At 52.8% G+C, this 14440-nt stretch overlaps 1 protein-coding gene across 1 annotated transcript; it reads left to right on the forward strand.

The window, feature by feature from the left end:
* The first annotated feature begins 147 nt into the window (after positions 1-147).
* Positions 148-11005, forward strand: LOC129073788 (uncharacterized). The gene is given in 7 exon segments (XM_054577445.1): positions 148-250; positions 528-592; positions 4401-4501; positions 4888-5738; positions 5741-6105; positions 6204-8057; positions 8059-11005. Coding segments are annotated over 7 exon segments (5241 nt in total). The 3' UTR covers positions 9961-11005.
* Positions 11006-14440: the final 3435 nt, after the last annotated feature.

Genomic DNA, 14440 nt, shown 5'->3' on the forward strand with positions numbered 1-14440 from the left:
TTCAAGAAGGTAGAGAAATATATTTTTAAAAGGATCCAACTCAAAATTCTAGAGATGAAAATACCTACAATGCCTGAAAAATATGCTGAATTAGGTTTAAAAGCAGATTCGACCCTGTAGACGAACAGATCGCGATCCGGGAATCGGATGACGCAGCAACAGAAACTATCCGAAGTGAAAGATGAGGAGGAAAACCAGACTGGCAAACGCCCAGTATCAGTGCGCTATGGCACGACTTCAGCAACCGAATGTACGCGCATCTGGAAAGAGGAGAAAGAGAAGGCGGGAAAGAACAAGAATTAGAAGAAATAATGGTCAATAATTTTATAAACAATGAAAAAAATAAACACACAGATTCTGGAAGCCCCACAAACCCCATTTCCTTCTGCTGAAGAGACACAAGTTTTCCAATGCAAAGGGCCCCCGAATGGTGTCAAGTAATCAAGTGCCCAGACAGCCAGCTCACTAGGACAAGAGCCAGAGGAATAGGACAAGCGCGCCTTCCCAGGGTTCCCTCCTCCCCGCAGACTGCGCGGGCAGGTTTGGAAAGCAGCGGTTTGGAAACAGGGTTAGCAGTGGCACGGCACGGATGGTGAGACCTCCTCTCGGCCCGAGACCCCTGAACCAAAGGGTCGATGAACTGTGGGGGGTGGTCTGGGAGACGGGCTAGGTGTGCCAAGGGGCTGACTCGCAGGGGAGGGGGGGCCCCAGCTTGTTGGGGGAAACTCAAGAGTGGGAAATTGTGGTTTCGGGTCATAGTTAATAAGCCTGTGAACGCATGTGACATGCTGTTGCTTCAGGAACTGCAGGTACAGCCGCCCGGCTCCCGGACACACAGTGATTCGGCCTCTGTGCTCCAGGGGAGACCACCAGCGATCGAGACGCTCTCTGCACCCTTGTGGTCCAGGAAGAGACATCCCGCTGCCCAGGACACAGATAAAGAAAATCACCCAGGACACAGGACACAGATAGAAAATCACTGGTCAGCGGATCAAAGGATGTTAGTCTCAAGCTGTGTCTGCTCTGAGCACGTGGACAGGTGTCGGGTGTGTCTCCTTGCCAGACATGTCTAGCATGACTTCAGTAGTCTCCCTCTTGAACCAAAGTGTCACGGCTGACCGACAGCCACCTTGGTTGACATGAGTGACACCATCTTGTTTTATGTGTCATGCTGTCTTGAACAGACCAACGCCACTTTATTGGTCCTGCTCTACACAGTTACGGAAATCTCCAGACGGCCGCTTTTACCGATTGACTTCTTTCCTGAATTCCAAATCCCTTACCGACACATTTTGCTCCTTATAAAAAGCCTGGCTTGAAAGGAAGGGTCAGAGGGCCTGTGAGGGCACAAACCCGCCATCTCCTGAGCTCGCCGGCTGTTGGAATAAAGCGCCGGTAGAGATTCGGTCCCTGCCTCTGCTTATTGGGCCTGGGGAGGACAGGCAGCAGGAACGCCAGTTACCACGGTTTCCAGCTGGGGCCTCTGACCCAGGGCCTGGAATGCAGGCACGCGCACGTGGGCGCGGCTGGCCCCGTGGAGCCCGAGTTCCTGACTGCAGGTCGGCCTAGAAACCGGCACTGTTCTGCTCTGCGCCCCACCTGCTGTGGGGGGCGGGGGCGGGCAGTTCCCATAGGAGGCCTGCGGAGCAAAGTCCTCCAGGTGCCTGGGGGTGGGAATGAAAGGTCACACATAGGACTCGTGCCTAGAACCAGACTCTCCAACTGAGGAGCAGGATAACCGGGGACTTTGGCCAGTATGTGTGGTGGGTGTAAAAGCTGGGTATCGGGAGAGAGATCTAGGCTGAAGACAGCTTGGGGGCCATCGGCATAAATAACAGCTAATGCACTCAGGGAGGGGAGGAGACCATGAGAGCTCAAATGAGAAAAAAGAGGCAGGAGATGAAGCAGTGGGGGACCCCGACATTTACGTGACAAGCAGTGAGTGGGTCTGCAATGGAGCTCGCGCAAACGGTCAGAGAGACAGAACAGCAAGCGCGTGTGAAATCACAAGACCCTGACAAAAGGGAACCGGAAACCAAGAAACACCAAATGTTCTTGAGAAGCGAAGCGAGAGCAGAGCCGTGAGACCCCAAGGGCGGGGGCGGGGGAGGTGCACTTCGACCGCTAGCTAGCCGGTGACCGTGTGAGCACAGGGCCAGAGGCACGAGGCGGGCCGAGCCCGGCTTGGCCAGTCGTGGGGACGTGCGCGAGGGCGAGCGTGGCTGTGCGCGGAAGGAGAGAGGGCAGTTTCCAGAAGGCGTACGGAACGTGCCTTTTTAGGACGGGAGAGACTGAAGGACGTTTCTCCGTTGATGAGAAGCCAAGGCTCTGCCGCGGGGCGCGCGCACAGACCCGGGGAGAGGTTATCCCTCCGCCGCGGGAAGGGCGCCCTTCCCGCGGCGGCGGCGGAGGAGGGACGGGAGAACGGCCGCGGGGTCCCGGTTGTCGGGGGCCCGGTCTGGCCAGCGCACCGCTGGGGTTCCTGCGCGGCGGGGGGAACCCGGTGGAGGCCGCCTGTCGGAACGAGGAGGGGCGGGGCCGACGTTTGCGGACGCGCCGGTTTTCCGCTGGAGCCCGCTAAGGCGACGGAGCGAGGTTTTGATCATCGGGGCCACGTGGTCTTCCAGGTTTTCTCTAGCAGGAGGGGCTCTTCCTCGCCCCCCTCCCGGAACCGGGCAGAAGCGGGAAAACCACCGCCACCGTGGCCCGGGGTAAAAACAGCCAATATTTGTTGAACACCAGGTGCCAGAGGCGGAGCTGCACTCCGCCCTCGCAGCAGTTCGCGTCGTCCTCGTCGCTGCCCTCTGCCACGCGTACTCTAACCTGGGCGAAGAAACCCGGGTCGAGAACTAGCCCAGGGCGCTGGGCGACGGAGCGGGGGGCGGGGGGGGGGCGGGTCAGCTCCCACTGCCCACCAGCGCTCGCTCTTCCCGTAGGCCGGCGGCCGGCCGCGCTCCTCCTTCCGGATACGCGGAACGCAGGCCTCCAGGGAGGGCGCGCCCTCCGCTCCTCGCTCCTTTCCCCAGCTCACGCCTCCTCTCAGCGGCCGTCTCCACGCAGACAGGTCGGGGGCCAGAACCCACGCTCCTCGCCCCGGGGTGCCTCCGTGTTCCTACTGTTTGCTCCAGCACGCACGGAACTACATTTGTTTTTCTCCTGTGAATCTGTCTTATGCTCTTTGAATTATCAGACCAACCAAAGAACCTAGAGGGGAGAAGGAAAAAAATGTCCTTCCCGCCGATGGCATTGTGTATTTGGCAAAACCCACAGAATGCACAACGCAAGGAGTGGACCCTAATGTAAACTACGGGCCTCAGTTAATAACACTGGATCAATATAAAGTCGTTAATTGTAATAAGGGTACCATACGGAGCAAGATGTTAAGGGGAAACTGAGGGGTTATAGGGTATCTATGGAAACTCTACTTTCTGCTCAATTTTTCTGTAAAACAAACTTCTCTAAAAAATAGTCTATTATATTAGCATATTTTGTGATGTATAATGTGCACCCACGTTCTTGTGCATATTATACACAGGACTATTATACCCATTATTATACCCTTGGTAGTCGTCATTATTGAAGGGGCCAAACTTTAACACTAGGTCAAGCCTGGGCCGAAACAAGAAACTAGAACAAACAATACCCCAAGATGAAGGGAAGAATTAGAGCCCCCCTTAATAACAAGATAGGACAACGGCTGAGCCTTGACTCAGATAAACAGCCGGTAAAAGCAGGGTCAGAGCTGAGGATAAGGGAGAAACTAATACCAAGAAAAACATATCAGGGTGCAGCCCCCATGCAGCTGGGCCAGAGTCGACAAGAATGAGGAGAAGGCATAGGGCAACGGTTGAGCCTTGCCTCAGATAAACATCCTGACCAGAGAAAGACAGAGTAGGGGGCCCAGTAACAGCCTTGAACCTAATCAGCAAAAAAAAAAAAGAAAGAAGCTGCCTATCACTAACTGCCACTTCTCGCCCTTGTATCTTGCTTGGCCCTTGTATCTTGCTTGCTTGCTCTGCTTATAAAAACCCGTGTACCCTTACAGCGGCGCGCCTTTTTCCTTTCGAGGGAAAGGTGGCCCCTGCGCAGGTAAAACTTGGCCAAATAATAAAGAGTGTGTGATCAAACTCTAATTCCTGAGCTCATACTTGCGGGGATCATAACATTTGGAGGCCCCAGCGAGATTCCCCCTTTTGTGGGGTAAAAGGACGGGAATCAAAGGGACCAGCTCGAGTTGGGTGAGTTAAACCGAGAATTCTCTTAAGGGGAAGGAAAGGCTAGCCTTTGCAGCCCTGAGGTGGTAGGTGAGACGTCACCAGCAGTCCACCCAGGGGGCTCCCAAGGAGGGGACGCCCTCGGGAGTCGCGACAGGGTCGCCTGAGGTCGGTTTTGGTGCGCAGCGCGGGAAGAAACGGGTACGGGAGCGCATGCGAAAGTGCCGTGTGAGTGAGCGAGTGCCTGTCTGTGTGACTCCACGGGACAGCGAGCCTACGGAGTCTGAGTGAGCCCCAACCTGCGGGTCCTCGGTCTGTCATATGGCATAACGGCTGGGAGGTAACCCGGATTCTACTTGGGCAGCCTTAGCTAAGACAGACCCAAGTCCCTCGCGAGAGGAGAGGCCAGGCGGGCGAAAGTGAAAGTGCTTTAATCGTTCCCGTCTGTCTGAGTCGTCTCCTAAATGTGCGTGTGTGAGGCCGGCCGAAGAGTGAACGGCGTAAGTGAGAGAGTAGTGTGGAGCCTGGCCGCGTGTTTAATCTTGACCCTCCTCGGTCTCATAAGTCACGATCTTTGGACCCACATACGTAAAGACACGGGACAAGGGGGATCCACGGGAGCGGTCGAGGGTTCACCTTTGGATTGCATCTTGAAAAACTTCTCTGATTTCAGAAAGCGGGCGGAGCGCTATGGAGGGAGTCCTCCCGACCCGGAGGCCCTCCGAGCGTTCTGCCAGCTTGAGTGGCCCACCTTTAATGTTGGGTGGCCGACTGAGGGAACTTTCCACTTGCCAATTTGTTTCTCGGTCCAACGAGTCACCTACGTGGTGCCTCATCCGGACCAGCAAATCTACATCAATGTCTGGACGGATATTGCCACGGATAGGCCGGGCTACGTCCGGAAGTGCAGCCAAGGGCAGGCAGGGACAAACAGGAGGGGCAGAGCGGTGTGCCTAGCCCCTGGATCGGGCGAGAAGAGAGGCCCCCAAGGAAATAGCAGAAGGGGGAGTGCTGAGCCCCAGCCGTCATCGGGACCTGAAGGGAACCGGCCGTATCCAGTCCTGCCAGGCCGGCCGGAGGACCCCTTAGATCCTGTTAACGCCCCACCGCCGTATCCCGCCCAGGCGGCACCCGATTCCTCCGAGCAATCCGGGGAAATTGTTAGTCCGCCCCACACCCGGGGAGGGACCTCTTACAGTGGTGAGGGACAGAAAGGCCGGCGCGCTCCGGACTCTAGAGAGCCGACCCTGCTACCGCTCCGAGAGGCGCCCACGGCCCCGGACGCCCCTAGGGCGCCTCCTAGGCTAATCTATGTCCCCTTTTCCACGAGTGATCTATACAATTGGAAACACCAGAACCCCCCATTCTCTGAGAAACCCCAGGGCTCGATTTCCCTACTGGAAACTATATTCCGGACCCACCAGCCCACATGGGATGATTGCCAGCAGATATTGCAGACCCTGTTTACGTCTGAGGAAAGGGAAAGGATCCTGAGGGAAGCAGGGAAGGCGGTTATGGGGGAGGAAGAAGGGACAGCGGGAGGAAGAAGGGAGTTGGAGGAAATACTCCCCTCCATCCCCCGCATTGGGATCCGAACACTGGAGGGGGAAGGGAGGCACTTCCGCAGTACCCCCGAGCTCTTCTGAGGGGATTGCGGGCAGCAGCCCGCAAGCCCACAAATTTTGGGAAGGTGAGTGAGGTAGTGCAGGGACGAGACGAGACCCCTGGCGCGTTCCTGGAAAGATTAATGGAGGCGTAGAGGGTATATACCCCATTAGACCCAGAGGCAAGGGAGAATAGGAGACTCGTAAACATAGCCTTTGTCACGCAATCAGCCACGGACATAAGGAGGAAATTGCAGAAGATGAGGGATTTGAGGGAGAGAATATCAGTAAACTGCTAGAAATAGCCCAAAAGGTATGTGTCAACAGGGATGACCCAGAGGTTGGGAAGGCTAGGGAAGTAGCAAAAATTTTGATAGCGGCGCAGAGGAAAGGAGGTGCACCCAGAGGGAACCCCGGTAGGGGGAACAGAGAGAGGAGGGGAGCCCGGCTAGAGAGGGATCAGTGCGCCATCTGCAAGGAGAAGGGGCACTGGAAGAGGGAATGCCCCAAGAGGAAGGGGATGGAGGAGCTAAGGGGGACCCCTGGGGTGCTCCTGCAGACCCTGGACTGACGGGGCCAGGGCTCCATAAGCATTGGCTCCCGGGAGCCCATGGTCACCTTGACAGTCGAAGGAAGACCAGTTGATTTCCTAGTCGACACGGGAGCCACCTTTTCTGTCCTGAAGCAGCCCCAAGGAAAACTAGAAAAGGAGACAGCCAAAATTATAGGGGCCACCGGGAAATCAGAGACTTATCCTTGGACAAGTGCGAGAATTACGGACCTTGGAAAAGGGACAATCACTCACTCTTTTCTGATTATACCGGATTGCCCCTACCCTCTGCTAGGAAGGGACTTACTTCAAAAGTTGCAAGCCTCCATAGTGTTCAAGACACCCGAGGAAGAGAAGGGGAACCCCAGCTTAGAAGTTACTGTTCCCCTGTCGGAAGAGTACCTGCTAGCTGTGAGTGAGGCCGAGCCTCATTCCACTGGAGTTCCCCAGGCACTCTGGGAAAAGATACCTGGGGTATGGGCAGAGACCAACCCCCCAGGACTGGCAGTACATCAGGCGCCAGTGGTAGTCCAGTTATTGAGTACAGCCACCCCAGTGCGAATCAGGCAGTATCCGATTCCCGCCAGAGCCAAGAAGGGGATAGCTAAGCACTTGCTGCGGTCACTGGCCGCTGGAATTCTGAAGAAGTGCCAGTCCCCCTGGAATACTCCCCTGCTGCCTGTGCAGAAACCTGGGACATCTGATTTCCGCCCTGTACAAGACTTAAGGGAAGTGAATGCCCGGGTAGAGACAATACATCCCACAGTGCCAAATCCTTATACGCTTTTGAGTGCTTTGTCTCCCACCCACAAATACTACTCGGTCTTAGACTTAAAGGATGCATTCTTTTCCATCCCACTGGCACCCCAGAGCCAGGAAATTTTTGCCTTTGAATGGAATGACCCTGAGCATGGCCTGGGAGGTCAGTACACCTGGACAAGGCTGCCCCAGGGCTTTAAAAATTCCCCTACCATTTTTAACGAGGCTCTCAGCCAGGATCTACAAGAGTACAGGAGAAAACACCCCGAGGTAGTACTCCTACAGTACGTAGACGACCTTCTCGTGGCTGCGTCCCACGCCAGTGATTGCGAACAAGCAACAGAGGACTTGTTGAGGGAGCTCGAGAGGCTGGGATACAGGGTCTCAGCCAAGAAGGCACAAATCGTGTCTACCAAGGTAAGCTACCTGGGGTATGACCTGAGCGGAGGATTAAGAACCTTATCTGAGCTAAGGGTCCAGACTATCCTAGGGATACCAGAGCCAATCACCAAACGGCAGGTGAGAGAATTTCTAGGAGCCGTGGGATACTGTAGGCTCTGGATCCTGGGGTACGCCAGGCTTGCACAGCCCCTCTACGACATGACAAAGGGGAAAGAGACTGAGTTTGCCTGGACTGAGGAGGGGCGGAAGGCGTTTCGGGCCCTGAAGGAAGCTCTTGTCTCGGCCCCGGCATTGGCCTTGCCCGATCCAGCCAAACCGTTCCTCCTCTATGTGGCAGAAAAACAAGGAATGGCCTTAGGAGTGTTGAGCCAAACCCTGGGCCCTTGGAAAAGACCGGTGGCCTACCTGTCAAAGAAATTAGACCCGGTGGCATCAGGATGGCCAGCCTGCCTGAGGGCCATAGCGGCTACCTCAGTCCTGGTGAAGGAGGCGAGTAAGCTAACCTTGGGGCAAGACATCCAAGTAGTCGGGGGAACACTATGTCGAGCAAGTACTCCGTGCACCGCCTGGTCGTTGGTTGACCAACGCACGACTGACCCAATATCAGGCACAGCTCCTGAACCCCCCGGCTGTCAGATTCCTTAAGACGACTGCCCTGAACCCGGCCACCTTGCTACCAGTCCCCGAATTGGGAGTGACTCATTGCTGCTCCCATGTCCTGGAAACGGTAGCCGGAACACGGCCTGACCTGCGGGACCAGGCCTATGAAGGTGCTGATCTGACTTGGTTCACGGATGGGAGCAGTTTTGTAAGTAATGGACACAGGTATGCTGGAGCGGCAGTGACGACGGCGGATGAAGTAGTGTGGAAACAAGCTCTGCCCAAGGGGACATCGGCCCAGAGAGCAGAGTTGGTCGCGCTCACCCAAGCCCTCCGGATGGCCGAGGGAAGGACGGTCAACATTTACACGGACAGCAGGTATGCTTTTGCAACAGCCCATGTGCATGGGGCCATCTACCGGGAGCGCGGGCTACTGATGGCTGGAGGTAAGGAAATCAAGAATCGCCAGGAAATCCTAGAACTGCTGGATGCGCTGTGGATGCCCAAGAAGGTAGCCATCATTCACTGCCGAGGGCACCAGAGAGGAAGTGACCCCGTGGCGAGGGGTAACGCCCTGGCTGACCTGGCGGCCAAAGAGGCGGCGGGAGAGGAGGCTGCAGGAGTACTCCCCATGGTGCCTACCCCAGTGCTACCTTCCCCGCCTACCTATAGTAAGGGAGAGGAAGTAGAAGGGAGGAGGCTAGGGGGAAAGGTAGACAAAGGAGGTTGGATGGTGCTCCCAGATGACAGGCTTTACCTGCCCCAGGGAGTGCTAACCCATGTAGTCCGAGAAATGCATGCGAGCTCACACCTAGGGCAGGGAAAACTAGAAAAGTTAATATTAAAATATTACAGGGCTCCTAATCTAAGGGAGGTTATAGAGTCTGTAGTGTCCAGATGCCAGACATGCGCCAGGGTAAACGCGCAGAATCAAAAATGCCCTCAATTTATCAGGCATAAGGGAAATGCCCCTGGAGAGATCTGGGAGGTTGACTTCACTGAAATGTCAAAAGGGAAATCGGGATACAAATACCTCTTAGTTCTAGTAGACACCTTCTCGGGCTGGGTGGAGGCCTTCCCCACAAAGGGTGAAACGGCAGCCACGGTAGGGAAAATCTTAGTCCGAGAAATAATTCCCAGATATGGCATTCCCGTGGCGATTGGATCAGATAACGGGCCTGCCTTTGTATCCCAAATATCCCAAAACCTAGCCGGGAGATTGGGCATAACCTGGAAATTGCACTGTGTGTATAGACCCCAAAGCTCAGGGCAGGTAGAGAGAATGAATCGGACCTTGAAGGAAACATTAATTAAATTAAAGGAGGAGCTCGGGGAGAACTGGGTAGAATTGCTCCCCTTCGCCTTATTTAGGGCTCGATGTACCCCGTACACAAGAGGGTGGACGCCTTATGAAATCATGTACGGGCAGCCTGTGCCACTAGTGCCCAAGCTGACTAGAGAGGAGATGGAGGCCTCTAATCATAACTTTCTAAAGTCCTTACAGGCACTGCAGGCCCTCAGAGAAGAAATCCGGAGCCTATGAAGGGAGGAAAAGGAGGCAAATGAAAGAGGCGGTGCTAGCGAACTAAGGACACTGAACCCCGGTCAATGGGTATGGATCCTGAACCACCGGCGAGGAAGCCTTGAACCCAGGTGGATCGGGCCATTCCAGGTACTGCTAAGCACCCCGACTGCCGTTCGGGTGGCTGAGAAACCCTACTGGATACACCTCTCCCACGTTAAGCCAGCTCAGGACCCCAGTGAAGAAAAACCATGGAGAGTTCGACAGGACCCAGGAAAGCCTCTCCGGCTCTCTTTTACCCGCTCTTAATATTGATTGGACTAAATTGGGAAACGAGCGGGTATGAACTCCGGGAATGGGTGTTAATAAGGACGAGGGATGGAACTGTACTTGCCAAGAACCAAACATGGGGCGAGAGGATAGTTTCACTCAGAATAAATTTATCAGAACTCTTTGAGGAGGAGTATGAGGACACTCGACCCTTGTGGTCGTTCGCCAACCAATATGATAGTTTCAAGACGGCCTTGCAATTTGCCCCCTTCTATGCCTGCCCGGAACCCCCCTCAGGGCAGCGCCGCACTTGCGGATCCCATACGGACTTCTATTGTAAAGCCTGGGGATGTGAGACCCTGACGGACGGGGGGTGGAGTCCGGGAGGAGGGAAGGACCCTCACATCGCTGTCCACCGAGAACAAAGGAGATGGGCAGGTGGGGGCACTATAATTTCTCGCAGCCAGACGGTCACCTTCACCGTCTTGCACCCGCATGACTCGGAATGGGTTAAAGGACGTACCTGGGGAATTAGGCTCTATGTACCAGGAGCAGACCCAGGGGCCTTCTTTACCATACGTAGGATACCCCTCGCGAGCAGCCCCCTGTTAAAAGGTCTAGGAGGAGGGCTACCCCTGTCAACACGGCCTCCGCCGGTACAAATAGTCTCTTTGGGAAAGGGGCCGACTCCTGAGAAATCAGGGAGTGAGCTAGGAAGGAACGAGACGGCCCCTGCTAGTGCACAGGGTACCGACGGGTACCCAGACGAGCCCACTAGGGGACCCAGGTCTGAGGGACGCCCAAGAGCCCCCGGGCAAGAGGATGACACCTTAAACCTCCTAGATAGACTTTTTCCCTTCCTGAATAATACTCAGCCAATGCTGACCGAGTCATGCTGGTTATGCCTCAGCCCAAGGCCTCCCTTTTTTGTGGGAATAGGAGCAAATACCACGGAAACTTCCTCAGAACCCATCAAGGTGACCAAGGATAATTATCCGTATCACATGCCAGAGTGTCACCAAGAGACCACTTTAAAATTAGCAGATTTTCATGGAAACGGGACGTGCTACGTCCTAGCTAACTTTTCTTCCACATTATATGAGAATTATTGTACCAGCTATATATATATGCAGAAGCAGACCCCCATACAAGAGGAGGAACCTGAGATTCTAAAGGCTCAGGAAGGGCTATGGTTTGCTTGTACAAGAGGAGTCATGAAATGCATAGCCCCCATAAACCCTGATATTTGTGTTAGTGCCTATATCATTCCCCAAGTTTATCTATATGGGGGAGATTCTAACTTCCTGCCACAACCCTCCCCTCGAGTTAAGAGGGTCCCCCTGTTTGTCCCCATCGTAGCTACAATCGGAATAGTAGGCTCTGCTGCCCTAGGGGCAGGTGCCCTTGTGCAGGGAGAAATGAGTCTACGACAGCTGTCACAAACTTTCTCTAAGGATGTGTCCCTACTACAAGAGCAGGTAATATATCTAGAGAAGCAAGTAGACTCGCTAGCAGAAGTAGCCCTCCAAAATAGGCGAGGATTAGATCTTCTGTTTTTGAAGCAGGGAGGGCTTTGTGCTGCTTTAGGAGAAGAATGCTGCTTTTATGCCAACCACTCGGGAGTGATAAGGGAAAACATCAAAATTTTGACTCATAGGTTAAAAGAAAGGGATAGTGAGGAAGGTGATTCCTCCTGGTATGCCTCCATGTTTAAAGCTTCACCCTGGCTGACTACCCTAGTGTCGGCCTTAGCTGGGCCGGTCCTAATCTTCCTGCTAATCCTGCTGTTTGGCCCAATAATATTGAATAAGCTCATAGCATTTGTGCGGGACCGTATAGAGGTTGTGAAACTGATGGTACTGTCCCAGCCCTATACCCTACTAACCACAGAAGACAGTGAGTCAAGGGTTTGACAAAGGATGAACAAGAAAAAGGGGGGAATGAAGGGGCCAAACTTTAACACTAGGTCAAGCCTGGGCCGAAACAAGAAACTAGAACAAACAATACCCCAAGATGAAGGGAAGAATTAGAGCCCCCCCTTAGTAACAAGATAGGACAACGGCTGAGCCTTGACTCAGATAAACAGCCGGTAAAAGCAGGGTCAGAGCTGAGGATAAGGGAGAAACTAATACCAAGAAAAACATATCAGGGTGCAGCCCCCATGCAGCTGGGCCAGAGTCGACAAGAATGAGGAGGAGGCATAGGGCAACGGTTGAGCCTTGCCTCAGATAAACATCCTGACCAGAGAAAGACAGAGTAGGGGGCCCAGTAACAGCCTTGAACCTAATCAGCAAAAAAAAAAAAGAAAGAAGCTGCCTATCGCTAACTGCCACTTCTCGCTTTTTGCCCTTGTATCTTGCTTGCTTGCTCTGCTTATAAAAACCCGTGTACCCTTACAGCGGCGCGCCTTTTTCCTTTCGAGGGAAAGGTGGCCCCTGCGCAGGTAAAACTTGGCCAAATAATAAAGAGTGTGTGATCAAACTCTAATTTCTGAGCTCATACTTGCGGGGATCGTAACAATTATACCATGTATAATACACATCCTTATTTTCCCTCAAAAATTTGGGCAAAAAGTACACATTATACACAGCAAAATATGGTCATCTAAAAACTTAATAGGCAAATAGGGATAGTAATGAACTATAACTGATTGAATAAGACGCTATGAGTGCATACAGATAATAAATGGAAAGACGAAAAGCACTCTCATGCTATGCCAACAACATAAAACTCGCAGTGGAAGAGGCAGGTCAGAACTCCCATTTCGCAGCCTGCGGTAGGCTGCTTCTGCACGGACCCTTCATGGATGCCAATTCTCGGTGAAAAAGTCTGATGAAAGCAGAGCATTTCCAGGATCGTAGGGTGTCTCTCCACAAGTCGGTTGCAAGGTGGAAAACAGTGACTATACAGTGGAGAAACTGGCTATCACATTGACCGGGGGATGAAAATTAGCATTGCCACGAAGGGACGAATGGACAGTGGGTGAGCATATGGGACCTCTGAGGACACCACACAATGTGTGCAGTGTCCTGGTCAGGAACATGGAGGCTGAATCTAATCACAGGGAAACACCAGGCAAGCCCAAGTTGCGAAGTACCCTATGAAACGTTGGGCTTGTATTATTATTTTTTTAAAGCCAGTGTCACGGACGACCAAGGCCAAGTCTAAAGAAGTTCAGGGAAACAATATATATACACATATATACGTTGAGTTTGTATCTGTACTTGTATATGTGTATAGAGCACAAATGTGGCAAAACGTTAACCATTTGGTGACTCTGGGCAAAAGGTCTGCAGGAATTCTCTGTTTTTACAACTTTTCTGGAAGTTTGAAATTTTTTCAGAATAAAAAGTTTAAAAGAACACACTTAATGAAAAAACTCAAAGCGTAACCTCAGCTGGATCATTCTGAGTTGACTCAGGGTGGGCGTGTCCTGGGTTAGAGTAAGAGGGCTGGTACTCACCACAGGGAAAAGTGATTCATGGTTTGCCCGCAAAGTACTGCGGCAAATACACTGAAACTGAAGTGTATCAAGCGCTCTGGTAAATACTATTAAAGCAATCTAAGTTTTTATTAAAATGCAACCCTACATTAACAATATATTGTATTAAGATGAGGAAAGACCACGAAAGTCTGTGCCATGAACACGCTGTCAACCCGAAGACACGTTGCTCATTTTTTTTTACAAGATGCTCCCTGGCCTTTTTCAGGTGGCTCACAAGGCGTGGCATGTCACCGATACTGGAAAACAAAACAAACCACTGAATCTCTCATGTGGGGTCAATACAGGGCTACAGGGCCCCAGCCAGAGGGCAGCCGGCCAGCAGGAACGTGCCTTCTTTTGGAAATGGACTGTAAAACTTCCCCCCTTGTCAACTCCTGGGAGTTCCTGTCTTGGGACTATTTCTTGGCCTTTTCTTGACACTGAGGCACTGTAGTTCAGAGTCGCAGGCAGGGCTTTCACCTTGAACCCCTTGGCCCTGGGGCGTGGACTTGCTCGCCCACCCACCGCGGTCAGAGCCCCGTGCTGCACGAGTAATAACCGTGGACGTCTAGCCCACCGAGCCCTCCTCGTGGATTCTTCTGCTCATCCGAAGGAGCAGTCAAGATCCCAGGCTTGACCTCCTGCTGTTACACCTTAACAAGGATTTTATTGTGATTAAGTAAAAATGAAAAGCAACTATATAGTTAGAACGTACATGTAACTCTTGCACTTTTAAATACATTTAAGGGTATTTCCCTTTTGATGTGATTTTTGTTGCCAAAAACGCTGTGTGCACCTATAAAAACTCTAGCTGCCCATGAAAGTGGCGGGGGGCAACATTAAAAAATCTTCCAGATGAAATGTTTCAGTTGGCATGGGGTTCACCGTCCTAAATGTAAAAAATGCAACCTATTCCAACTAGTTTGCATGGAAACTTTCGGCAGCAGGAAATGGAATTTTAAATCCAAGAGTCCTTGGAAAATCTTTTGAAGAGTGATTTAGTCATTGCAACCAGGAATCTTGTTCTTCCATTTG

Source organism: Pteronotus mesoamericanus, unplaced genomic scaffold (assembly GCF_021234165.1).
Source record: "Pteronotus mesoamericanus isolate MK-2021 breed Mesoamerican mustached bat unplaced genomic scaffold, CSHL_Meso_final contig_116, whole genome shotgun sequence".
Classification (NCBI taxonomy): domain Eukaryota; kingdom Metazoa; phylum Chordata; class Mammalia; order Chiroptera; family Mormoopidae; genus Pteronotus; species Pteronotus mesoamericanus.